General features: G+C 39.7%; 7 protein-coding genes across 14 annotated transcripts; 4 read left to right on the top strand and 3 right to left on the bottom strand.

Moving 5' to 3' along the window:
- The first annotated feature begins 86 nt into the window (after window positions 1–86).
- LOC124219061 (sesquipedalian-1) lies at window positions 87–1,936 on the top strand. The gene is made up of 2 exons (XM_046626187.2): window positions 87–505; window positions 579–1,936. Exons 1-2 carry the CDS (start codon window positions 212–214, stop codon window positions 933–935), a joined length of 651 nt encoding a protein of 216 aa, XP_046482143.1. The 5' UTR covers window positions 87–211; the 3' UTR covers window positions 936–1,936.
- On the bottom strand, window positions 1,169–10,491 carry hob (bridge-like lipid transfer protein family member hobbit). Its single transcript, XM_046626156.2, has 17 exons — window positions 10,139–10,491; window positions 9,968–10,066; window positions 9,749–9,875; window positions 9,463–9,654; window positions 9,117–9,368; window positions 8,880–9,041; window positions 8,584–8,796; window positions 8,257–8,524; window positions 7,973–8,195; window positions 7,782–7,900; window positions 7,394–7,714; window positions 6,846–7,279; window positions 4,678–6,772; window positions 4,344–4,588; window positions 3,221–4,277; window positions 2,915–3,132; window positions 1,169–2,841 (listed from the first exon to the last, which is right to left on the bottom strand). The coding sequence occupies exons 2-17, from the start codon at window positions 10,024–10,026 to the stop codon at window positions 2,557–2,559; spliced, it is 6,270 nt and encodes a 2,089-aa protein (XP_046482112.1). The 5' UTR covers window positions 10,027–10,066; window positions 10,139–10,491; the 3' UTR covers window positions 1,169–2,556.
- On the top strand, window positions 10,334–12,830 carry LOC124219059 (SPRY domain-containing SOCS box protein 3). The gene is made up of 6 exons (XM_046626185.2): window positions 10,334–10,767; window positions 10,842–11,044; window positions 11,369–11,559; window positions 11,643–11,871; window positions 11,943–12,170; window positions 12,249–12,830. The coding sequence occupies exons 2-6, from the start codon at window positions 10,936–10,938 to the stop codon at window positions 12,449–12,451; spliced, it is 960 nt and encodes a 319-aa protein (XP_046482141.1). The 5' UTR covers window positions 10,334–10,767; window positions 10,842–10,935; the 3' UTR covers window positions 12,452–12,830.
- On the bottom strand, window positions 12,786–14,483 carry Ogg1 (8-oxoguanine DNA glycosylase). Its single transcript, XM_046626179.2, has 3 exons — window positions 14,049–14,483; window positions 13,599–13,910; window positions 12,786–13,527 (listed from the first exon to the last, which is right to left on the bottom strand). The coding sequence occupies exons 1-3, from the start codon at window positions 14,174–14,176 to the stop codon at window positions 12,909–12,911; spliced, it is 1,059 nt and encodes a 352-aa protein (XP_046482135.1). The 5' UTR covers window positions 14,177–14,483; the 3' UTR covers window positions 12,786–12,908.
- Window positions 14,484–14,615: 132 nt separating this feature from the next.
- Usp30 (ubiquitin specific protease 30) lies at window positions 14,616–18,609 on the bottom strand. 3 transcript variants are annotated; one of them, XM_046626172.2, is made up of 6 exons: window positions 17,506–18,609; window positions 17,163–17,321; window positions 16,925–17,091; window positions 16,380–16,808; window positions 15,956–16,294; window positions 14,616–15,862 (listed from the first exon to the last, which is right to left on the bottom strand). In XM_046626172.2, exons 1-6 carry the CDS (start codon window positions 17,603–17,605, stop codon window positions 15,608–15,610), a joined length of 1,449 nt encoding a protein of 482 aa, XP_046482128.1. In that variant the 5' UTR covers window positions 17,606–18,609; the 3' UTR covers window positions 14,616–15,607. The 3 variants fall into 3 exon arrangements, with proteins under 3 accessions (XP_046482128.1, XP_046482129.1, XP_046482130.1); XM_046626173.1 differs by having other exon boundaries at window positions 17,421–17,523; XM_046626174.1 differs by lacking the exon at window positions 17,506–18,609 and having other exon boundaries at window positions 16,925–17,089; window positions 17,163–17,298.
- Window positions 16,521–22,342, top strand: dx (deltex E3 ubiquitin ligase). Of its 4 annotated transcripts, none has more exons than XM_046626165.2 (9): window positions 16,521–16,656; window positions 17,139–17,302; window positions 18,419–19,068; window positions 19,547–19,754; window positions 19,861–20,130; window positions 20,279–20,567; window positions 20,642–20,963; window positions 21,046–21,405; window positions 22,105–22,342. In XM_046626165.2, the coding sequence occupies exons 3-8, from the start codon at window positions 18,917–18,919 to the stop codon at window positions 21,398–21,400; spliced, it is 1,596 nt and encodes a 531-aa protein (XP_046482121.1). In that variant the 5' UTR covers window positions 16,521–16,656; window positions 17,139–17,302; window positions 18,419–18,916; the 3' UTR covers window positions 21,401–21,405; window positions 22,105–22,342. The 4 variants fall into 4 exon arrangements, with proteins under 4 accessions (XP_046482121.1, XP_046482120.1, XP_046482122.1 ...); XM_046626164.2 differs by having other exon boundaries at window positions 18,419–18,552; window positions 18,658–19,068; window positions 21,046–22,198; XM_046626166.2 differs by having other exon boundaries at window positions 19,562–19,754; window positions 21,046–22,198.
- On the top strand, window positions 22,209–25,854 carry LOC124219058 (zinc finger and SCAN domain-containing protein 12). Of its 3 annotated transcripts, XM_069136006.1 has the most exons (7): window positions 22,386–23,126; window positions 23,157–23,331; window positions 23,774–23,966; window positions 24,084–24,223; window positions 24,486–24,648; window positions 24,772–25,026; window positions 25,092–25,854. In XM_069136006.1, the coding sequence occupies exons 2-7, from the start codon at window positions 23,249–23,251 to the stop codon at window positions 25,266–25,268; spliced, it is 1,011 nt and encodes a 336-aa protein (XP_068992107.1). In that variant the 5' UTR covers window positions 22,386–23,126; window positions 23,157–23,248; the 3' UTR covers window positions 25,269–25,854. The 3 variants fall into 3 exon arrangements, with proteins under 3 accessions (XP_046482138.1, XP_068992107.1, XP_046482137.1); XM_046626182.2 differs by lacking the exons at window positions 22,386–23,126; window positions 23,157–23,331 and adding an exon at window positions 22,209–22,342; XM_046626181.2 differs by lacking the exons at window positions 22,386–23,126; window positions 23,157–23,331 and adding an exon at window positions 23,443–23,590.
- Window positions 25,855–25,972: the final 118 nt, after the last annotated feature.

Here is a 25,972-nt window from a genome sequence, read left to right as displayed (position 1 = left end):
CAATATTTTTCCAACTGTTACAGCGCTTTTAAAACCCAACATGAGCGTAACTGTCAACGACATGCGTCACATGAGTACGAGGAAAAAAATGAGCGACAGTCGACGTCAGATCCAATATGGCCGTGTCCGTACGCACCTGACAGGTCAACATAACCTAACAAATATTTGAGGCGAAAGACGTAGAGAGCCAATAATACACCATTTCGACGCGATGAAAATAAACGAGAAAAATATGGTCGCTTTCGCGACGTCGGCAACTCCTGTAGACCGCGAGGGATGGCTCAACAAACGCGGCGAAGTCAAAGGAGGATACCAGAGGCGGTGGTTTGTCCTCAAGGGCAACATTTTGTTCTATTTCGATCGGCGAGGCGACAAGGAACCTGTCGGGATGATCGTCCTCGAAGGGTGCACCATCGAGCTCGCTGAAGACGAGGAGCAGTTTGGTTTCAAAATCGTTTTCCACGGTCCCAACAACAGAAGCTACGCCTTGGGAGCCGAGTCGCAAGTGAGTATTTTTCTCCTTGTCTCCAACTTTCATTTGGCCGGAAGCCTTATTTTGTTTTTTTATAAATTCGTAGGATTCAATGGAGCAGTGGATGAAGGCATTGGCATGCGCTAGTTATGATTACATGAAATTAATGGTTGCCGAACTACAACGGCAGCTGGACGCTGCGGAGGAAGAAGTCACACCTACTTCTCCACCTGTTGAATCTCCCAAGGCGCCACCTAGACAACGCCACAATCCATTTAACAAACCTGATACTCATCATCGATCTCAAAGTGTCAGATCTGCTCCAGGAAGAACCGAGAATATTCCAAGAACGAGAATTACTTTTAGAGAGCTCCATACCGCTTACGGGAGGAGGATATTGGCCGATCTTAATGAATGGAGACACTCTAAACGGAGCGTCGAAGCTCCACTTATAGCACTGTAATAGAAAGACTTATTGCGGGTAAATATAGTTGTAAATAATTGTTAGATAATAACCAGAAATTTACTTCTATGCTCTTTCGATTCTCGATGTTTCTAATGCAATTCTACAATTTGATTTGATGGATGAGATTCTTCCATTTATCAATGTCCGATGGAAATTTATAGTGTACATCGCATTTGACTCATTGTTCAAGTATTTCTAATCGTATCTCTTTAAAAATGCTTTTTCCCGAATTTAATACGAGAATCGGTTTTGATGCAGTTCATGTGTATCATCACTGATGAATTTTATCACCATATTTATAATTTTCAAACGCGAGATTCGAATTGTACTGATCATAGAATGCATTCGTCCTCATTCTCGTGATCCAAAAGCGAAATGCTACTTAAATATTACTTGAGACAAATTACAGATCAGTGCGTAGATCGCTATAAATATAATACATATATTTGTAGTGACGGCAATGATACAACAGGATTAGAGAAATAATGGGTAATTCATTTTCTTGTGTAAATACCTAAATAAGTATTTTATTAGTCAACATTATATTAATAATCTAATAAATAAGTCAACAGCCAGCTGTGGTAAAATATTGCAGTACATTAAACATTTTGTGTAAAAAATACATGATTGATTAACCTCACAGAAAAAAATAGTGTTGAAAAAAGTTTTATGGTGGTTGAGTCACATGGTCATAAAATTTCACATCACCATGTATTTAATAAAAATATGATTGGAATATGACATTGATGATATTTAGGTAAATGTGAGACGCTAGTCTACGTAGTGTTATTAAAAAGCTGTACGAAATAGAATTCTGTACAAAGTACTTGTATAGAATCAAATCCTTATACGTATATTATATAAGTGTCCAATTGTTCATGCTATATGTATATCGCAAATTTATCTGGGTCTTAATCTGTCGTTATTGGGTAGTCACAAAGACAAACCCCATTGACATATTTCAGTGGTAGAAATAAACGCTTCAAGTCGCCTTTTAATCAGTATTTTATACATATCCATGTCATTTCGCAAACAAGCCCCTGCTTTACTTAAAAATTAGAGTAAAAAAAATAAAATAATCGATTACTTTAATACTACTCGTGATAATTTAAAAGCTTGTATATATTAAGTTTATTTTGCTTGCTTGTCATCAATTATCATATGGCTCTACCCATTGAAATACTATAATTGTAGTCTGCACTGGAGTTTGATCAGTTGTTTCCTTGGATACTCTATTCACATCGAAATTGTTAATTTTTATTTGCGTTTATGTGGTTTTCTCTGCAAGTAAACAGTTCAAAAAATTTTCAATTCATAATCACACTTTTACTTTCAATTTCTCGATGACCAAAATTGTATTACTTACAGTCTTATGCTCAAAGTTGTTGCATTAAAAAATATAAATTTCAAATAAGAGACCTCTAAAAAAAAATAATGGATGCCATATTACTAATCGATGGGAGGTTTATAAATTTACCGTAAATTATATATTAAATACTATAATTGTATATGAAATTATTGTACAAATCCTGAGTGCTATTAATGATAGTTAAAATTACCAATTATCCACTACGTATAACCAAAGAGGGAAAAAACTTACTTGAACCAGAGAGAATATTTACTTGAACTTAAAGACACCTTTTTTACGTGCATCACCCGGCAAATGCCTGGCTCCAAGTAGAAGACGGGCCTTGTCTTCCTCTTGCGGGGGTGCCTTTTGCTGAGGACCTCTCGGTTTAATTTGTAGCTTCTGTTTTATTGCTTGGCTTAAGATAACTCGTCTGGAATCGCTCTTCATTGCCAGTAACAGGTCCAGCCACGTCCAAGTCACATTGTGATATTCCAAGGTAGGTATGACCAATGCAAAGTCTCTCACATCTTCCAAATTTTTTTCTTTGTTACCCTGTATAAACATGTTAGTCAGAGATGGAAATAATCAGAGATTTATGATGAATTTACTAATTTCTTCTTTATACCTTGTAGGAAACTCGAACAGGGACTTCTGGTATTTTTATATAGATGAAGAGTTTATTCTTATCGGCTCTTTCTTTCATCTTTTCTACATCATCCCGCCGTTCCATTGGTACATAAAAAGAGGAATCTCTCTGGGGAGCTGGTGGTTCCTCAATTCCCTCTGGATCTCTTTCCGGAAAACAAAACTTCAGCATGGTATTAAAGAATTTCTTAGTCAGCCCTGAAAGCAGTTTATTGCTCGTTTCAATTTTGGAATTCCAATTTATTCTTTACATGCGGCATTAGAATGAATTCAAAAATCACATTACCTATCGTCAAAGGAACAACATTGATCTCAAAGTGTTCCTTTACAGATATTCCAGCAACTGGTGCTTTCTCACGACAAAATACTCTGAGAGCTCTTTGTCTTTCTACCGGCATGTTACTTTGGAGTTCTGTCGGAGTGAGTACCTCAGTATAAACTTGATTTGGAAGTAAATTTGTCATAATGACGTAACCCAATTCTAACAAATGTTCAACAGAATCATCAGTCTTGCTTGTTTTGGTATAAAGAAAGTTTTTCAGAACAAGATCGGCAATGCCTAATTGCCCATCAGCGTCCGTAAGCCTCCATTGTGCATATTTGAAACAAATCTCTGCCACTCTAGCAACTGCCGCTGGTTTATCCTTTACTGTTGTCGAGGCAGCAGCTGGAGCGGTTGTCTCTTTGTAACAGCTTAACATAACATCTAATTCTTCGGCACGCGCATTGAGCTGTTCTTTACATTCGTAAACTCTTGCATCTAATCTTTCCTTTTCTTCCAGTAGTTCCGGACTCGGTTCTTCAGCCAAGGCCTTCTGAAATAGGTGTGTTTCCTTCTCCAATCTGCGTAATTTTGCAACTAGACCCCGCACGGTATTCTGAAGCTGTTGTATGGGTCGTTTCTGATCCTCAACGGAATGAAGCTGCAATTGGAATCTCATTCTCTGCAGTCTTTCTAGAGCCTCTTTTCTCCTGGGCTCAACATACAGTAATAAATTGTTAACAATATCTAGGATCATTGCATACTGGAGCGAGTTTGTGCACACATCAAGATCGTGGTGCGTCAATGTAAATGCGTCAGCTGCCGAGAGCTCCTTACGCTCCCAAGGACTAACTTCTTCGCCTGGAGGAGGTGGAACTTCGTCAAGACATCCGGCATCCAAAGACTGACCGTAACCAACGTAGAAGAATTCACATTTGCAGCGAGAGACAATCCTTTGGAGTTGATGCTGAGACCCGCCACCTCCTCCAACAGTCTGGCTGACCACTCCGCCAACACTTTGCCCGGATCCAACAAGAGCCGGAACATCTGGTAGCTCCGCTATCACAGTTGAGTCTTTTTCCTGCAACGTTTATAAATGTAAGAAAGTTTTTTCTTCGTCTTATTTACTTACATTCAAAATAATTACCTGAATATTGTCGAGGGTAAGCCACATGATGTTATCATCGATGTTGTCGTCAATGTTAGCACTGACTGTGGCATAATATTGCATGCACTCGAGAGAACCGACCCACGTTGTTTTTGAAACAAGCGTTCTCTCCCTCCAAACCGGTCTGTGAACACGCTGAAGTATCTCTGCCTTTGCTGCAGAAAGAATGACGTAGCCACGCGTCTCGATTCCTTTCAGGAGGACTTGACTATTGACCAGTGCAACTGTAACATTTTTTATTTACCCATATCTTCAAACTTTCTACTTCGCTAACTACAAATGGAGTGAAAACGATAACGAAATGACATCTTACTCAACCAATTTTTATGCATCACATCATCCTGATGGCATGCGGCTAATCCTCGCAGCTGCTGTCCTCTAGTTTGTCCAGATAAATCGTCGCTAAAAGCTTTAGGTTTATTGGCGGCCTCGGCAATCAATCTTTGCAACATTCCAGCAGCTTCTCCCTGCTGAGGTTTAGTAACTGGTGACGGTGTCACTTGAACTGGAGTGCTCTGCCCATCAACTGGTCTAGTCCTGTTTTTATTAGGTGTTGAAGTATTTTTTTCCCTGTGAAAACCTTTGAGAGCTGCAGTAGAGAGATTTTTCTTAAGCTGCTGACTCTTTATGAACGAATCAAACAGTGCAAACGCCACGTCTCTGTTCGTTTTCGTCCAAGCTCCGCGCAGGTCGTGTACAACCAATCTATGTGTCGGAGTATCGCCGTAAACCCCGGCAATTTTGGCTTCCCTTCCATAGCTAACTCTGGCAACACTTAGGCAGTAATATTTCTCAACCTTTTGTCGGAGTGGTGTGCTCTCTTTTTCTTCTTGTAGGGCTCGCTGCAGCCAAATTTCTGCATCACTGAGCTCACAGTTCATGTAAATCACCGACCATTCAGCTCTTGGTCTGTGCCTTAAACCATCATCGATTGGATAGAGTGACAAATTGTGTTCTGAACTGCACCCAACTCTTCCTCCTGTAACTTCAAAGCCGCGTTGCATGGAGGACGACATCCAGTAGCTTACGTGAAATCTATGAAAAGCCAGTGTCAATCTGACCTTTCTGTAGTGTCTGCTCAATTGCTTTTTCCTTGGTCGTATGTTTTTGAAGAGTGGTCCTTTTCGCGTTGGTCTGGTAGCTCCTGATAGTATGAATTTCAAACTTTCAAACCATCGTAAGGTGCTTCCATACAGCAACGCAATAGGAGCACTGGTTGAAGTTGGGGAACCGGTTGGTTTCGTTTCTAAAGCAAGACTGACATTCAAATTCTGGGACCTGAAAGCTCTGAACGAATCATGTTCCTGATTGCTAGAATACTCTGGTAGCCTGTCTGGAGCGCAGGGTATAGCAGCGTGGTGATCACGAGGATCCCCCAAGCAAACCCATGCCAATTTGACGCTCATCCTGACATTAGGCAAGTGCAAAAGCCGACAGTCGTCGTATTTGCTTGCAGTTCTAACGCAGACGTCCAAGTCACCCTTGATTATTATTCTTCCCAGAGTCCAATCCAACTCCAATCCTGTCCAAGTCAATTCCATCTCTTCGGTCGTATTATACGGATCTAGGGAGGCATGCAGCAATATAGTCAATTGTTTAACGCACAGCGTTAATCTGCCGTGAAAAGAAAGCCTCATCTTGTCCCAGAACGGAAGTGGCGGACTCGGATCTCTCGAGGGATGAATGATCTTTTCGAAGCTCAGATTACACTGAGCAATTACAGGCTCCCAGCAAGGTCCAAAGGCGTATCTGAATTTATCAATGTCCCAGTTTAAGTCATGGTAGTATTTCAGAGACGTCATGCCTCGCTCTACTACTATATCGTCCCAGGGAGCTCCGACTTCAATTCTAACTGTTCTCCTTGCTCGAGGTGGTGCCAAGGCCTCGGCTCCAGCTAATCTACCCCAAATGCTTAGACCCTCGACTAACAACAGTGGTTGCGGGAAATCACGTAACTGTAGCTTCCATTCTGTGCATTTGACAGAGACCCCTCTCACCCACAATGTGCTAAATTCAAGACCGTCCTCGGGCCAAGGAGATTCAGGGTCCATTTCTCTTAATGCCTTGACCGCTTTTTCTGTTCCGTGAATCGTCGGATCAGCTAATATTATTATTTCCAAATCTTGCATAGTCCAGGCACAGAGCCGCGTTCTTACAGGACCAGCTCGCTGCATTTGTTTCCATCTTTGAACGTATATTTCCGCATTCTTTTTGTTTAAACTGGCGTAGAGCTCGTCTACTTTACCTTGAGGAAGGAGCAAATGCGCTCTACACAACTCTTGTACTTTGGAGTCTAACATTGCTTGTCGCTTCAAACTTTCTTTGTACTCGTCTTCAAGAAGTTCGTAATTGTCTCGTAGGCGAACTTCGAAAGGATCATCTCTTACTTCAAATAACCATTCCTTGATCTGAAAATAAATTGCTTGTCTTAATACCGTTTACATTAGCAATATATAAATTCTAATAATGGAAGATGCTAACTTTGATCACTAGGTCATTCGGCAATTGCTTTTCCGCCATAGATTCTCGTGCATGAATTTGGTCAAGCCATTTTCGGATGCTCATCAGTTCATTTTGTATGGCATTTGTGTACTGATGTTCGTAAGGAAAACAAGCTTTACACGATTCTATGTAAAGGCCCCATGTCGTGTTCCAGTCCAAGTCAAAGCCCTCGTTATTCGCTCTTTCTAATCTGACTTCCTCACTTTCAGAAATTCGGATAAGCTCCACGCCTTCGACTGTCAATATATCTGCCCTATCCAGCGCAGCTCTCAAGTAATTAAACCTCCATTCACCCGCAGTCCAACGAAGCTCATCCAAAGATAACTCAAGGAAATGCCTTGGCGATATCACAATTGACAAGGTAATACCACCAGTAGCTAATAAATCCATAGATCGCTTTGTTTTTACGGAGTCTGTAGCAAATAATTTAGGGATGGTTTGATTGTCATATTTCCAGTTACGAAAACTAGTTATACAAAATACAGGATTTCTTGATCTGCAATTTCAACATTATCCACCTTTCTCACCTGTAGTTAAAGTTTCGCCCTGTTTTGTGAATGCTATCGTTCTAAAATCTGCAGCTTCGTGCCAAAGCTGCAGTAGTCTAAGATGCAGGTTGGGACTCCAAGCCAAGCTGGATCCATCCAAGCTGAGATTAATACTTCCGTTTGTAATGGCTCCTTTGCACTTCCTGAGGGCTAAGAAAGGACTTGAAAGAGCTTGCGCACGTTCACATAAGATTGGTTTATCTTTGTCTAGCGTTATAGCACATACACCTTCGGCAACAGCTATAAAATGATCGGAATTGTGTTCCAGGCTCGAGGAATCCATGCGCACCATTACAGATACTGAAATAATTATATAGTCAACGATAGCCAACAGTTATTACTTATTCAAGAATATTTAGCTGCTCACATTCATTCTCAGCTATGAAAAACAAATTGCAATTTCTCATTTTCAGGTTGAACTGAATCTCATCTTGTTTTGGGATGTTTGACTGCCTGTGCATTAATGTCCTTCGCTGGTTGTAATACCTGAAAATACATTTCGTTAAAAATATACCGAAAATACTCTGAACATGAATTTTGTAGACTGCAATCACTTACTTGAAGCTTTGCTCTAAGAATCTTGCAAGCTTAGGGCTCCATTCTGCCCTCAGTTCGTCAAGAAATACTCCGACAGCATTTGGACGCGTTGTTGCTAGAAATACTCCAACATATAACGGGCTTCCCCATCGATGAGAAGTTCCTGGAGCACCTTCATCTTCACTGTCTAGAGTCCACCTTAGAGATTCGACGGACAACTCTGTGTTCCACCCCATGGTCTTGTCTAAATGGCGATGAAGCATCAAAGTAGTGCGTTTTTCAACATTTTACCATTCAAATATTACCTGCTATTCTATCCAACGAAAGTTTGACGTGAGATAAACCACACGACGCTTCTTGACTGTCAGGTAATTTAATGAATAAATTTCCACCATACAGATCGGTTATAGCTCGTATTCCAGGCCAAGAGAAATTCTTGTTTGACGTCAAGTCGACGTCTGGCTTTGACATATCATAGCTACTGCTGAGTAACACTGTGTCCCAATCGGCATAGTCAAAAGTCACGGAGAGATTATGTAGCTGGGTCGCTATCCGTAAAACATCTTCTTCCAACTATTTTCATAAATAATTATTAGTTCTCTGGAATACTTTTAAAGCGTGTTGCTATTTACCCTAGAATCTATTGACAGTGTTTGCAGAGTTAAGACTGGCTGCTTTCCACGAATCGATAGTCCATCCAATTTCACAGCTAAGTACAATTGCGGACCTGCTGGTTGGAATCTGGCATTCACATGCAGTCCTTTCATCATTCCCTCGAGGCCAACTCGCCCTCCATCTTCTCTCCCAGCAATCACTGAAGAACTCCCCATTTTCACAGTCAAATTCTAAAAGTTGAAGTTTCAGGTAAATGTGTCGCATGGCAATTATAACTAAGTAGCAATAAATTTTTGACATATTCTTTACATACTTTAGGTATCATTGGAGCCAATCGAGCTAGCAGTGGTCCAGTGAAACGATCAAGTGCTTTGCTAGACTGCTCAGTGGGCGTCAAAGTTTTTCTATCTTTGAAAAATTGTAGAAGACCTGCCCCCCCAGACCCCTCGGTTTGAGTCACGCCTATGTATAGTTTCTGTGGAGAAGAATGTATTCAATGTAGATATTTTACACATTTCAGCTTCACTGGCTGACATGTCATGAAACGAACCTCCACAGACAGTTCCCCCTGTGCCTTTAACGTTGCCTCAATGTTCCCTGCGAAGCTGATCTGTGCCAGACAAGCATCAGATGCGTGTCGCAATAATTTCATCGCCCCACCAGCAACAGCAGCAGATGCAAGAAGAGTCCGTGTCCCATGAACAACACTACCATCCAAACTTAGACTCTCCGCACTCCCATTGGCCAACCAACCATTCCCTAGGGCTAGAAGACTCAGGTTTTCGACGTGAACAGCCATGAACTGAATGAAGAGAATTGTTTTCGTACATTACGAATTGAATTGAGTAAATTACAAATCAGATTATTGTATTATTGCCAGCTATGCCCTAGAATACCTGTACAAACGTGATAATGATCGGCGGTATTTTCTTGTTTCTAAAATCGAGTGGTTTGTTATAATCTTTCTTTGGATAAGAAGGTTGAACCGGGACATCTTTGTTGATACGGACGTCGCGCATTACAACGGCCAGCAGCTTAGCAACATCGCTGCTGAATAAGCTGCTTCGTACAGTAATTTCTTCGATTTGCTGAAAGATGTATTAACAAGACAGTAGAAAAGTCCTAAATAGAGGACATATGGGTATTTTGAAAATTCTTCCATCAGTCATTACATGCACGTACCACAGTAAACCCATTTTTGGTAACAGTAACATCTCGCAGTATGAAGTAGGGCAGGGAAATGTGGCCGACTCTAAGGTGAATTTTGTAACGACGTTTTACGAGCCATGCCAGTAGTCTCGGTATCACCCTAAGCATGAGACAGTGAATTTGAAAGTGCACGTTGTACGACAAGTGAAAAAAACAAAGTCAAAATTTTTTAAAAATATAGAAGAATCTTACCATGTAAAATTGCAGTAGAGAAAGAGACAGATGAGAATAAACGCGAGTAGCCCCGTCATTTTGAAAATTTTAATATAACAGCAGCATTTGGGTGTTACGCTGCCAATTATAATCGTTGTGTAATAAATTATTTACATGTAATTCTAACCTATGTACATATGTTATACATACAATACTTCAGTCTTTCGAAATTGTACATAGGCGCTTAGTCAGCCCGTAGCCGATGGTTAACTCATATCAGTAATAAACGATTTAATTTCGTGTGGCAAGTTTGGTCACCGAAAAAATTAATCGTCATGTCTTAAGCCACTCGTGATAGCAGAGGCCCAATTAACGAAATTCGATTATAAAAAGGATAAAAAGTATCTACGAAAAATCTGACGTAGGCGTGCGTGAATGACAGCTACGAACCCCACCTGATCTGACCGATGTAAAAAAACTGACCTATCTTTACGGAAACTATAAAATGGACATGGTCGATGAGTCATTGATTATCATTAAATTCCATTTTATCTATCGTGGTTAAAAACTGTCGAGAAATAACAAACAAGAAGTCGCGTAAACACCGTATTTATTTATTTCACTTTCGTACCGGTTCGTATCGCTCGTAAAAATCCCCTACGCGTATATTCGTCACTGACAGATGCGTGGAATCAACGACCTTGCCGAATGCCACAAGTCAAGTTTTACCACGCAAAAACCGTAATGGCCTGTTGGTTTAAGTCACACGCTAGTTTCTCGCTGCCCAAACTACAAGGAGGATAACCAAGTGATACCCCAGCGTCTTCGCATCGAAAAGAGTAGGTATTAAGCTCGTATTCGGATAGTTTTATCTGGCGATACTGTAACGCAATTAAGGTTAGGATATTTTTAGATTAGGTTAGGCGGACCGGCCAACGCTGCACAGCTGATTGCGAATAAGTTTGCATACATCTTCTTCATCGGGTTTTCACCCTCATAGTTTCTGAATGTACTTTATTGACTGCAAAATGCGTGACGATTTGGATGCTTTACTTGTGACGCCGGGGGAACGATACTGTGATTGCAAAGAGGACTGTCTATGTGGCGAGCAAAATGGTATTTATTCGCTTGTGATTGATATTTTCAGAACGATCTGACTACATTTATTTCAAATATTAAATTCAAAAATTTACAGTGAGTTTTTTCGTCGGCGTAAAATGTAATTTAACCCTTTCGGCCCGAGCGGTGTCTATAGTGACCAAACGCCCGACGCTCGCTCTGTCTGAGTGGTGACTATAGTCACCCAACGCCTGACGCTCGCTCTGTACGAGAGATGACTGTACGCTTGCCGCGACTGCTCAGTCAGTAGGGACGGCGCGACGTAGAATGCGTCCGTACCGAAAGGGTTAAGCAACTATCTTGCTTATTTTTTCTTCATAGAGATAGAATGGCAGTGGGACGAGAAATATGCCAGCAAGACTTTGCGCCTTTCAAAAATGAACCTAGAGGTGAATTTCAACCCCGGCTACAGCATGGGAACCTCGGCTGTTCGAGGTAACAAATTAATGGCCAGTGGAAGACATCATTATTGGGAGGTCAAAATGATCACCCAAGTTTACGGAACTGACATTGTGAGCGTTAAATCTGTTCTCAGAGAATCGCTCCGTTTATGGTACAGACTTAACAAGACTTATTGCTTCCTTTGCGTCCATAGATGATAGGCGTCGGCACAAGCAAAGTAAACTTAGAAAGTTCTGGTCTCACTTTTACTTCATTACTTGGTCTTGACTCGGAGTCTTGGGGTTTTTCGTACAAAGGAGATATTCAGCATCGGGGACAGAAGCAGAAGTACAGTCTGCCCTTTGCACAAGGTAGTCTTGTCGGAGTTCATCTGGATACATGGAGAGGAACATTGGAGTTTTATTTGAATAGAAAACCACTTGGTAAATAATATAATGCTTTGAATGAGTAATCTTTTAGTTCCGAATCTACAGAGCATCTTTTCCTGTGCCAGGAATCGCTTTCACTGGACTTAGAGGCTTAGAATTATATCCAATGATCAGTTCCACAGCTGCACAAAGCAAAATACGCATAACGCACAGCAGCTCAATCCCAGTGACATTACAACTTGAGTGCTTGGCTGCCCTGAAACCCTCGCTCCGAACTATGCTACTAGAGGGTTTTCCTGGTCTCCGCCATCTCACGACTAGCATTTTCGCTAATATACTGCAAAGCAGTTACAGTAAGATTAGTAATAAATTTTCTAATATTTGACCACATCAGGCCTTACTCCAAGAATATAAAGCTTACTTTATTTCAGACAAGGACGAAGATGAAGTATCGGAAGATTTTAATATTCTGGATGAATTCGATGTTGCGGTAGTAGGTTTTAAGAAGAGTAGACGAAGCTTGACCCAAGACGATGGCAGTATGCCTGGCACTGCGAGACGTGAATGTGAAATGTGTGGGAATACGACTTCTGTTCTATTTGCTCTACCTCTATGTACGATATGCTGCGACTGAGACCATTGCGCTAATGATAGGTTGTAGCGTGAACGTGCGATAGTATCGCACAGCAGGTTTTCTCATCTTTTAAATCAGGTGAGCCAGGCTGTTATACTTATTCTAATTTCGACGATATGTAAACAAAAGTTTTTGCATTAAACTTATTTCATGTTGTAAAGTTGATGTATATTCATGTCTTTATTTATATTTCCGGTGTTTTGATTTTAATACTTTCAAGTAAATATGTATATAAAAAAATGTATGTATATGTATATATATATATATGTATATATTTAGTAGTTATTCTGAAAATTGTATCTCAATAAGGTGTAAAGGACAAAACCTACATTCATAAAATTTTCAACTTTTATTAAAAAATTAAAATACTCCTTCAACATTTCATTCTTTTTTTTTACAAACATTACACATTAAATGATAAACTTTGATGTGCTAAATTGCTCGTGATTTCATTCACCTATTCTTTTGACCTAACTACACTCTTCTTCAATTTTTTAACCATCTTCCCATTTACAGCCTTGTTGCTTGAGCCACGTTTCTTTTTACTTAGAGCTAAATCGTTATTATTTAATTTTGCGCAGAATACAACAGCCTGGGCCCAACCGGCAAGCGGGCCCCAAAGATTGCGCAAGAATGTGCTGACTTCGTTGTGTATTTTTGGAGTAACAGTCTTTTGAGTTTCTAACTGCGGCATATAGCATGCTCGAGCTACTTGAAAAATATGCGTGTCTACTGGAATTGCTTCCAGATAACCTAGTGACATGAGGCATATACAATCAGCCACTTTAGGACCAATTCCTGGAAGTGTAATCAACTTTTCCCTCGCAATAGGGTAAGATTGATCAGTGTCTTTATGCAACTGTTTCAACCACGTTTCGCCACCCAATTCTATTAGCCTCTTAGCGGTATTGGCTATATAGCCAGCACGATAGCCAAACCCAGCTTCCTTTAGGATCATTTCCACGTTTTTCTCTGCCAACGATTCTATCGTCGGAAAATCATAATACTGCTTGTCATCAATGCAGCATAATTTCTTGCCAAAGAATCTGCAGAGTTTGTCAACCATGCCGGATATTCTGTAAAACAATAAATTGATTTAGTCCAATTTGTTATTAAAACCTGATTGAGTGAGATTTACAAGGATTACCTTATGATGTTATTATTTGAGCTGCAAATGAAGGCAAATAAATTCTCCACAATATCTTGATTCAGTATCCGCACACCTTTCACTGTTTCCCAGGCCTTTTTGAAGTGCGGATCAACCGCTGACCATTTTCTTACGTTGTGCTTCAAAGATATCTCTTTGCGCAAATATCGTGATAGGATTTGTCTGTTTTTTGGGTCACTTTCCAAGGGGCCGTGTACACGATACTGGAGATGAGTTTTGTTCTGCTTCAAGGTCCAAACTCGTCCAGCAAATATACCGCGGAAAGTTTGAGCACCGTCAACCTCGACCCACCTTTGAATAAGAAACTGACAAATAGAATGCGGACTCAAATCAGGCTTAAAATTAAGGAGAACTATTAACATTGTCCAAGCCTTGTTATCTGGTTAGAATTAGTCAATTGACGTTGAAACTTTTTGAACTTCAACTAACCTAAAACTCTGACCGCCGGTAAGTGTTAGACCAAGTCCTAACTCACTTTCGGAGAAGGATATGTTGTGCATCGTTGATCCCGGTACCGTGTTTATTACTCTACTCATTTTTCTAAGCTTGTTTATCATCACGGTTGTATAAAGACATCACGGTTTCAACGCCTCACCGTTTTTCCTATTTTGGACGGGTACAAAACTACCCGCCGCGGTTAACTCAGTCGGTAACCCATCTCTGGAAGCCCTGAGTTGTTTGACAAGAAATCGATGTTAGAATAGTGAAATACAAAGCGGGTATTTTAAACGTAAAAAAGTTTTAATTGCATATTTCTATATTATAATTAATTTCATATCATCTATAATAACCTGTGCAAACGTATCAACTATTTTTGTAAAACATGAAGGCCCCAAAAATAAATTAACGATGCTAATGTAAGAATTAAATATGATATATCTTTACCAGTTAAACAACAGTTTATACACATGCACTACGATTCGATTCATTTATCTAAAACTAAATATTTCAAGTCAATACATTAATTTAAAAATCCAAAATCATTACAAAGTAAAATAACCATCAAATCTTTAATTAACCGCTTCCTTGCTTCAAGTTCATTATAGTTTATATACGTGTGTATAAATTACAATCGTTTACTTAACAACTCGAATCCTATAATAAAGATGTTGGGCGCTGTCTATTGTTTATATTTATGCTCTAAATTATTGGGACTGGCAGTAACCTTTTGGCACATTTTAAGATAACGCATCTACAAAACCTTAAAGGAATCTTTATCGACAATGCACAATACGTCAGTTGAAAGTTACATGGTATATACTATTCTAAACACAATATTTAAGATATATAAGTTTTTGATACCTTAAAGGGGTTTTTCGGTCACAATACAGGGATCTATAAGGGATTCGGAAAATGGATGTTGCATGGTAAAGTGACTCGTTCACTGTGATATAGCTAATAGCGCATGGTCAAAGCCCTAGTAGTTAATAAATAATAGACTCGAATATATGTAAAATAGTAACTAGATATAAATTAGATCCGTGCTTTGCAAATATCATATTGTACAAGTTACGTAAATGTATACATGAATAAGAAAAAATTATTCGTTTTAAACTCTTCTGGAGTAAGAAATACAAAACTCTACGCTCGTATCAGTTCACAACCCCGTGGGCACAGTCTTATTCCATATAATAGTAACTCTTGGCTATCACGCCGATTGAGTCTTATAAAAACATACGTTTCCGTTTACATGTATACCCGTCTACAATTCCGATAAATGGTAAAACTGACTACTCGAATCCTAGACTGAAAATAACAATTGCGTGATAAAACTAAAAAAGTATCAAATCTCTCGATATTAGGATAATCGTTGTCAAATACGAACAATACTCTTATCAAATAAATTGATTGCATCGCAAACTATGTTGAACAATGTCAGCTATGCTTGCATTCTTTGGTGACATTGTCGGTATGATTGATTTCAATACTTGGCAATAATGTCTCACGTTCGAACGTGATATATTATCCACCTCAACCTCTGGTTACGTTTAAGATCCGTTAATTCGTTCGTAGAAAAGCAAGTACGGACTGGCACACAATACATCTGTCAGTGTCGTACATTCTACCGTTACATCCGACGTGTACATCCATTGGCCGGGCCTGTTTCCTCGTCGATAAGATACAAAGTGCCCGGCGTCTACAGGACCGCGATGCTCTACCACAGACTGCAATTTGTACCTATTCCTGTTCCTGCCAATGCCTGAATTTTGGTCCAGCATACCGATCATCGCTTGCGGTTTGCCCTGTACATAAAATTGCAATATATTTAACTCAAAGGAAACACCAAGAAATATATTGAATATTACATAAATTGCAGCCGAGATTCTCAATTGTACCTGAGAATTCCTCTTCTTAGCTTCAGTAAACGTAAAAGGATCGAGTATTAATATTTCTGGAAATATTATAGGATCGTCTCTTTTTACAGGCGCCCCTGATGGACCCCAAGTTGTTCTGGGAATATGAAGACACAAGCATTTTGGTAATTTTCCCAGTGTCAGAGTCTTGACAGCCGGACATCGCAAGCCACATCCATCACATTGTACATCATGGATCACTTCGCTGGTCACAAAACGTGACAACAACTCAGCCAGTGTGTGACGCCGCCAAGCCAGAGTGTTACTGGCTGGCGGTAATGGTAAGGAAACGCTTTCAAATTTGTCATAATGGACGGAAGACTGAAAAAATGTTAAGGAATTTGTAATTACTGATGGATAACTACGTCAGATTGATCATAATCAACAAAAAACATCCACGCCTCACCTTCCAGTTGCAATTTGTGCACTGTAATTGGCTAGTAAGAAGTCCTGAGAAGGGATGCGTCACGTTTGACATGGCAGGAATGCTAGGGCCAGGAATTGTGCAGAGAGAATTCCATGCTCGAAAAGGGAAAGCTGCTTTCGAGTTTTCTCCTTCACCATCTCTGGATATCACCTCAGAAGACCGGGCAATAATCATTCCTGGCTTTGCGCCGTCAATGGAACTACCGAATGCTTTTGGAATCGACTTAGTGGAGGCTGTCATTTGATCGGGAAGACAGGTATTGTGTACATCTGATTCTCGAGCCTCATCTTTCCTTGTAATATCGTTGCAAGACACACTTGTCCGCATCCCAAATGGATCGCCGGATCCCCTAATATCGGACGTCACAGGAATGTCAGTTTTAGGCAAGGCGTCCGACAGACAACCTTTCTGCAATTAATATCCAGCTGTTAGTTAAACTGGCACTTTCAGTCTTTCAAGAGCCAAAGTCATATTTGCATTCCTTATGCTGAAAAGGAAAAAAAAATTCTTTGCTTTGTACGCACTCTGTTAAGTGGCTGCATTTCAGCCTGCAGAGCACCGAGTACAACGTGGAATAGCTCGTGAGCATCTTGGTGTCCAGGTGTGAAGATCCATAGTGGTCCAAGGGACGTTATTATTTCAATTGGTGTTACGTCTCCATATATCATTTCGTCGCAGAAGCCATTTACCTCTTAACAATAAAAATCATTTACATATTTGTTACAATTGTTTATGCAGTACTCAAAACGAGAGCAAGCTTACTATCTAGAATGGAGAGAAGGCTCCGGGCAAATTGGCCATTTTCATTGTTGACAAGCTGCGTCCGAAGCCAGCCGACAAACATTGGACACGCTGCTAGAGACTGGAGAAGCGCGTTCATGAAACAAGTGTATCCTAGATTGGTGAGTCCAATAATTTGGCCTAGAATAACGACAATGACATAAATTCCAATAGGAATGATTATAGGTAAACAAGCTAGTTTTTTGAGTAATTAGGATAAAACGGGCAACGGTTCATTACTGTATAATATTAAAAATGACTTCATCAATTGAAAGACTTGTGAAGGAAAGGAGACAATCGTCGATCGCTACTTGTATGCTATTACCTCTTCGCCTAGGCCTAGGCGAAGGTCCCCAAAGTACAAAAGCGCCGATAACAAGGGCAAACCCGACACCGGCGACCATAGCAATTTTCTCAACATCCATTTTGCGTAGAAGTTTATAAGTTGAAGTGTAGAAACAATATTAAATATTGTTAGATATCCAGCAGAAACGGTTATAACCTATTTGTGATATATCGTGTGAGAATGAGCTGCGTTATTTCATTATTACAGCAAGTCTTCATCGCCCGATCATTTCACCGCATAGTTCATTTGCCTAAGACACGATTTGAGACGGCTACTTTGCCACTTCTCTGTTTACAAAATTTTTTCTTGTATTTTTAATCCACAGTACGGGTCCGACCCGAATTGTGCAGAGCCGTCTCCGACGAACGGTGAAGTGGTCAATGCTCAATACAAATGGGCAATGACAGCTTTGCCAACCCTTCGAATAGAAATTCAGGAATCGGAAACGCATACTTGGCTCGTTGGAAAAAAAATGTAGAGCAATGAACCCTATCCATGTTTTGTAAATTTATGAATTACGCAGAGCCGTTACACTTGATCATCTCGAATTCGTAGAAAAAAAACGACGTGAGCTCTGCATTCTGACTTTCGAATCTTACGAGATAAATGTAAAGAAAAAAGGGTCGACAGGTGTCATTTATGCCATGTTTAATGTATACATGTGCGTTGTGTACCTATGTGTGCATAACACTTATGCATACAATCGTAACGTATAATGCAGGAATTTAATTCATCAGATTGTTAACCGTAGTCAACTAATTCGATAAAGGGAATAGTTGACAATGACAAATGTGCACGGAAACGTTTATCATCGTATAACGTGCATTGCAATTCTCAAGTGAAAAACAGTGAGAACTATAAAATTGTAGTAAATTCTCTCCTCGGCGTTAAGCCTGGCTAGGGGAGTCGGATGCTGGGAAGGCTGGGAAGTGACAAGTGCGCTTGGAGGAAGCAGCGTCCATCCTTTTCTCTTTTAATTCTGTGCCGACTCCGGTGATTTCAAGTCGATTGTTCAGTCATCGAAGGGTAAATGAAACAGAGCGAGAAAACGGATCGCCGTTACTTAGCGAATAACCCGTCGGCTAATACGGAGTAAACTGAAACTCCAATATTTACGTTCTCGTTACGCAGACGTATACAAAAGGATCGTGGAGAGGGGCGGAGGGGAGGAGGACAGACAACACCGATACTCTCTACGGTGTGCGGGCGGAGCTGTATGAATTCGAAAAATGTTCCCACGGTCACGTCGAACCGAGTTGATCGCCACGTTCGTCCCAGTTCATCTTTCGCGGCGCTCAGCGTCCTGTGAGAGCGGCCTTGACCGTTGACCGTTCTATTTACACCATTCTCATCTTCACCCACTTCACTCGAACCTGAAGGATCGAGGAAGATGAGTGGGCACGCAGTCGTCGTGTGGGAATGGGAAAATCGACAAGCTAGATGGAGGCCGTACAGTCCGGCGGTTTCCCAGCACCTGGAGAGAGCCCATTGCAAAAAACTTACCAGGGTATTCTTGAACGACGCAGATCCGAGCCTCGACAGGTATGAGAAAATAAAATTTACACTAAAATAGCAATGGATCATTTCTATGAGCTCTGTCATTTTTTTTTACCATGCAGCTTGCTTTGTATTTTAATCGTACCCTGATATTCATATTTTATCTAAAATCGTATTTACCGTAAAAGATTAAAACTGACCCGATCTTACCCCACCATTAGATGCTACTTGGAACGATTCTCTATTGAAAATTGGAAAGTTGAATTCTTCCTTCGTTGAGTTACCAAGAGAAGATGATATAAATTATTGAATAGTCTAAATATTTCAGCTCGATTGGTTCCACGATGCTTGGGATTTAATAATAGCAAGCTTGAGAATTTCGTTCCCTGAAAAATAGCCACATATTTCTGCGTACACACTTGTATTCTTCTCAGTATTGCTTATTGGGTATTGCAAGGTCTTCTTGCTAGGACTTGATTAGTTTTCGGTGTATTTTTCCATCTGTTATGAAAAAAAACGACAGTTTCGTCTGTATCAGATACTACATCAATCTGAGGACAAAGACGCAGTGCAGTGACGATGGCACGGAAACTCATAACGTTAGGAGAAAATTTTACTTGCCTGGATCACCGGCAGGAAAAGGTGCCAAGTGGGAATGGGTCGGTGACACTGACGATTGGCACACTTACGACATGGAGGTCCAGTGCCTCATAGAGGAAGCATGGGCACGGGTGCGTTTAAAAAATTCTAAGATGTAACTTTTCTGGTTCGAATATTTATAAATCGTATAAGAGCAATATTTCTCTTAATTAATTTATTACCTTTTGATTTTTCCAGGGTGACAAAACAATTGACGTTTCCAAAACATACCTCGGCTTTCCTTACATAATAAATTTTTGCAACCTTACTCAAGTTAGATGTTGCACAGGTTATGTACGCCCGATCAGACGTATACAGCAGGCACCGTATCCTTTAGTGAAAGTTGCGCTTGAGGAATTGCCACCGACTACTGGAAGAAGAGGACTAAATGGAACTGTCAAAAATCCACATGCTAAACCAACACATAAGAAATTACCCAATGGGACTGGAAAGAAGAGTAGCAAGAAGGTAACGCAAAGTGCTCGATGATTGATTAGTAAAGTAGTTGAATCATCTCATAAAATGGGTTTGAGAAGAACCTTTGAAAGCTTACATCAATACTAGAGTCAAAACTTGATCAGAACATATAATGATTTCAAGCATAACATTTTTTTAGGGAAAACATGGCGATACAGGACCAACAAACATCGCTCGTGTGATATTGAATAACTTGAATATTTTCGGTAATAAGCATGCGGAAAACGTGCCAGTAGAAAGCACTACAGAACCAGTTCAAAAACGCAAGACACGGGATTCCAATTTACTAGACATTGATTCAAGCAGCACCAAAAGTGGTCGGCGTCCTAGCGTTGATACAGTATCCACCTATCTCAGTCACGAAAATTATGTTGATTTATTAGACAGCAGTGTAGGGAGTGACGATGCCTTCAAGGATTCAGTTATTGGTGAGCAAGAAGCTTACTCAACATATTGCAAGAAAAAGAGTACATCCAACATTAAGGCCAATCATTCGTTTCAGGCGTTGTAGTCGAAGCTCCTGATGTCATATCTCAGTATGTAAGGGTGGTTGAAAGTGCCGGTGCCGATTCGTGTTCTGTTTGTTTGGGCTCTCCTGAGCCTCTGACAGTCGAGTTGACTCGCTGCAGACACAGGTTACACCTAGCGTGTCTAAACGCAATGATTAGTTCACAACAGCAACCAATGTACATACAGTGTCCAGTGTGCCGATTGATATATGGAGAAAAGAGAGGAAACCAACCTCCAGGGACAATGAATTGGACCAGAATACCGCGGCCTCTTCCTGGATTCCCGAACACGAACACAATTCAAATAACTTACGAGTAAGTAGGCGTAACATTCTCGCAAAACTGACTTGATTTCATTCGGTTTTCTCGATTTTACGCGTTTCTTGTTGTGTTCTAGCATTCCATCAGGAATTCAGGGTCCTGAGCACCCAAATCCTGGCCAAACATACTACGCAGTTGGCTTTCCTCGAGTTTGTTATCTCCCCGACAACGACACAGGCAGAAAAGTCCTAAGACTACTGCAAATCGCTTTCGAAAGAAGGTTGATCTTCACCGTTGGACGGTCAGTGACTACGGGCCGAGAAGATGTCGTTACCTGGAACGAAATTCATCATAAAACTGAGTTAGGTCCGTCGACCTTGGGACATGGGTATCCCGATGCTTCATACTTGGAACGAACGCTCGCGGAACTCGCGGCCCAAGGAGTTTCCGATGGCCAATCAGTGACTGGTTTCTACCAAGAGCTTCATTGACTCAGGTATTTCGACGTTTTCGCTTTGCGAAAATATTCTTTAGATCAGGGTTGGGCTGAGCAGCTGTGCAGTTAAACTGACGAGAAAAGACTGACTGAACAAGAGGAAACAGTCTGCCAAACAAGAAATCAATTTTTTTTCGTGGTGAATAAATTCTGGCGAATATTAATACTATTTGGGACATGCAAGATGGTCTCAACAATGCCTTACGTATTATACAATAATTAACGTTGGCGTAATAGCTTTAATTTGCAATTCAATATTAATAGCTTTATATTATACTTACATATAAGCGTGAGAGCGTGTGCGTGTGTGCGTGTGCGTTAGTATGTGTGTGTGTGTGTATTCCGTACATTTTTTTTCAAGTTTTTTGAAATATATTTCTCAAATTTTGTGTAGTTAAATGGATCTGCAGCATTATATTCGTGCGGTTGTTTTTAGTTTGCTATAATCTCGAAATGTTAATTTACCTTGCGTTAAATTTTAAATGGAACAAAATACTATGAGGAGAATGGTGATCCGTGCTTCCAGAAAAATATTATATACTATATACATATACGTAGATTTATACTCCATCAAAATGGTATTAATGAAAATAGATATATAGATATATTTATGATAGAAATATATTAAATAAATATAACAATTAGTATAAAATATACAAATTACACTTTCTCATCAGATTGTAATTTAACTAATTTCAGATTCAACCAATAACCAACCTTTTTCGTTCTTCCTGTATGTACCTTGCGAGTGCCGTGTTCGGACACTAGCAGATATTGCACAAATTTCAACATACTGACAGATACTTCAGTCAGGTTGGCAGATAGACGGCCAGGGTCTACTTAATCACAATCAGAGAAGGGACCCAAAGCTTTGGAAAGTCTTAGAATTCTCCGAATAGTGCAAATCCCGCAGAATTCAAAGCAGATACAAAAACAAGTACATTCATGCTATATCTAATGATTTAGGATACTCAATTCTTTATGGTATACCCCAGTAGCGTTTTTTGGTATCAGTATAGCCAGATGATGTATGCCAACACAGATACGCATTATCGGGAGTATTATTATGAGCTTGAATTCTGAGTTGAAATTTAAAAAATACATATTTTAATCGGCCCAAACTCGTGAAGGATATCGAAACGACTTGGACACTTTTTGGTAATCCGTGGTATAATTCAAATTTCTTGGCGCCGAGAACTGCGGCAACTCGGCAAACATACGTGGCGATGTTCGTTTGCAAGTCATGCGTATATAAATTACCAGTGAGTTAATTATTACAAAAGTCAGGGAGTGAGAAAAAAAAAGAAATGGCAGAATGTTGACAATTGATTATGTCTCCATAACATCATTTAAAATGATCGCCCAACGGTGTGAAGTAAGGCCAACTCTATCACATTGTGATCAGGGGGACTCCAGATATGCTCAAGATGGCCGAGGATTGATTTTTCTGATTTAAACGAACCCTGTAAACGATGAAATTCTAATATGATAATATTCGGAAATTTCTCTGAATGTCTCTCAGATTAAAGCATTGAAACGTGATTGGTTTTTAGTTGGTGTGAATCATTGTGATCAATGTGACTCTGCACCTAAAATTGTCAGAAAATAATATCGAGTCGCGAGGCAAAACCGAGCCGTCTCCGTGTGACAGCGGTTTCCGCTAGGCGCGAAATTGTTGCGACACACAAGTAAAGAATCACTCGTGTGTGGGGAGAGTGTATCTTAACAACAACAGCAACAACAACAACAACAACAACAACAACAACAATAACTGTAACAGACTTAAACTATATTCGTTGTTACTTGATACGCAAAAGCTTTTCATCCGTTATTGCTAGCATAAATGAATAAAGTTAAGGAGCACCATAATTGCGTTCTGTGCGATTCGAAATTAGATTCCAAAGAAGCTCTTCAGGAACACTTCAGGTAATCATAATATACCTTTATGTACCTCACTCTTCGCGGATTGTTCCGTTCGTTTACTCTTCTATTATTTTATTTTATTTTATTTTTTTTTCCAATTTTTTCTTTTATTTAATAAATCGCCCTTTCTTCACGTCAAAAGTTACACTTTGTTGGTTATGTTTTTTGCTTACTCCCGTACTGTCAGTCCGCCGTTATGTGACAGATTAATCACGGAATAAAGTAGCTTGATGGTTGAAACACAAACAACGACGCAAACAATGTACGAATCAAATAAATTGATCACTGAAATAATTCAATATTATTTAATATGTTTAAAGATTTTGACATGTAAAATTCAGAGTGTATGGGTAAATTGTGATTATGGAATTATGGTTCTTTACTGTTTTAAAATTATAAACATCCTTTCCTATTACAATTATTATCTTTTTGTCATTATGAACAGAAAACATGCCAACAAGGAGATTGACGCACGGGGACGGCCGTGTATGCAGAAAACTAATGCTGAAACACGATGTGATATTTGTGGACAATCATTTGATACAATACCTGCCACTATAAGGCACAGGTTTAAGGTGCATCCAAATTCACCGACGAAGTTTTACTGTCCTTACTGCGGTATGCAGTTTCCATTAAAGGTCAGGTTTGTTTTTACTTGTTTTTGAGATCTTTGGTTTCTCACATTCCACACTTCTACGAATGATTTTCTTTTCTTATTTTTTGATCATATTTTTTTAATAATTATTTTTTTCCAGACTCACCGAGATAATCACCAAGCTACTCATGACCCTGAGAGCAGTACAAATACAAATCATCACAAGTGTTGCAAACAATGTGACGTTTTGTTTTACAATGGAAAAGCTCTGGACTATCATTACCGATCAATTCACAAGAGGTACTAATATTCTAATCTCATAATCAGTATAAGATTAAAAAAAAAAGGTTCAACTATAACTTGTTACTTATGCCATCGATCTTTATTTATCCACATTAATTTAATTGAGCAGGTTCGATTGATCTAAGACTTTATACGGCAGTAACACTTTTCAATATAATTAAACGTCATGCACATGTGTTGGTCGGATGTAAACGAAAATGGAACATTCAGAAAACTTCGTTATCATGTTGAAGATTTGCCAAAAATTTTCAATTTCCAGAATGGTTCATCTCTTTCAACCAATACTGACGCCACCACCGAGTAACAAAATCAAAGTAAACTCCATGAATGACGCGTTGAGTGCATATTATTGCCATTTATGTGGAGCAGAATATGTTATAAAGTTCAATCTTCAACAGCACTTGGAAAACGCACACACACAGGTAAGTGTTGCGATCAATCGTGTTTTCTGCTGCCGAATTTCGGTTTTGTTTACACCTGACCGAAACGATAGCGTGATTCGAAAACTGGTACGATTTTATGACCATTTTTTATCATTACCGCAGGAGGAGAGAGAGACAGTTCCTGACCACCTGATAAAATGTACTACCTGTGCGGCTATATTTTGCAGCAAGAGAGCATATGACGCACACAACATTTTTCATCAGCCTGAAGATCGATATGTTACGTCGGAGCAACAAAGACTGCAAACTGTGACAAAGGTCGATCAAGACTTTGATATTAGTAGGGTTGAACCTATCGCTGATAAATATCTCACAAAACATATGTCTCCAAAGAGACCTGCTAAACGTTGGCCAGAGGTGCGTACATTACATCGAAATTGGAAAATATCCGACACATATTATAATTGGATGATCTGTTTCAGAGAAAAAAGGTACAGCGGGTCTCGAGTAAAAGAGTCTATGGTGATTTCACCTCCTCTGAAGAAGACGATGAAGGCCCACACCAGCAGCAAATTGGAGATGCAGACTTGAGTGATTCGAGCGACACTAGTGACTCCAAAAGTGATTTACCGCTGGACCAACGAATAAAGTCCAGTTAACGGAGTCAGAGTTGTGCAGCCTGAACGACGCAGCCTTGTTACCCACATTATTATTACTAAATAATTATCGTTTGAGATAAATTATAGAGGCCGAGAAAAGTACTTAATACGCCCGAGATAACAGAAATAATGATAATAATCAGCTCCCTTCTTCACCTAAATATGTTGTAATTAGTTTTCTTTGATTGTGCATTCAGAGTAGTTTTGATGACAATTCATCACTACATGGTCATGTTGAATAGTTAATGTACGGAAAATTACTGGCTAAGCTATTAGTCGATTTTTCATTATCTCTTTCTTTATCTTATTCCGAGAAACAAATTCAATACAACGGATGAGAATTAAAAAATACCAAACTCTGAATGTGCTGAGCATATCGTTTTGCGTGATACATGTGTAACACATAAATATACAAAGTTGTATCTACAGGGTATTCGAAATTTTACCCTCAATATACGTATTACATAGGCGAGAATTCTTTGCCGATATTGAAGGTATGCTTGGCTAGTTTTGTATAACAAGGTACAGCATGAAAAAAAAAATGTATAAAACTGCCTCAAGCCAAATGGCAGACGAAATTCCAAGGTCACAGATCGGTTTTTTCGCCATGAACACTGTATACAATATTTGCATTCCACAGTTAATCGCTCACGCGTACATTTTACTGCGCGAGTTATTCCTTGGGATTCGCTATCATTCGTTTC

Source organism: Neodiprion pinetum, chromosome 5 (genome assembly GCF_021155775.2).
Source record: "Neodiprion pinetum isolate iyNeoPine1 chromosome 5, iyNeoPine1.2, whole genome shotgun sequence".
Taxonomy (NCBI): Eukaryota; Metazoa; Arthropoda; class Insecta; order Hymenoptera; family Diprionidae; genus Neodiprion; species Neodiprion pinetum.
The sequence above is the reverse complement of the archived record's forward strand: the minus strand, read 5'-3'. Positions and strand labels throughout refer to the sequence as shown.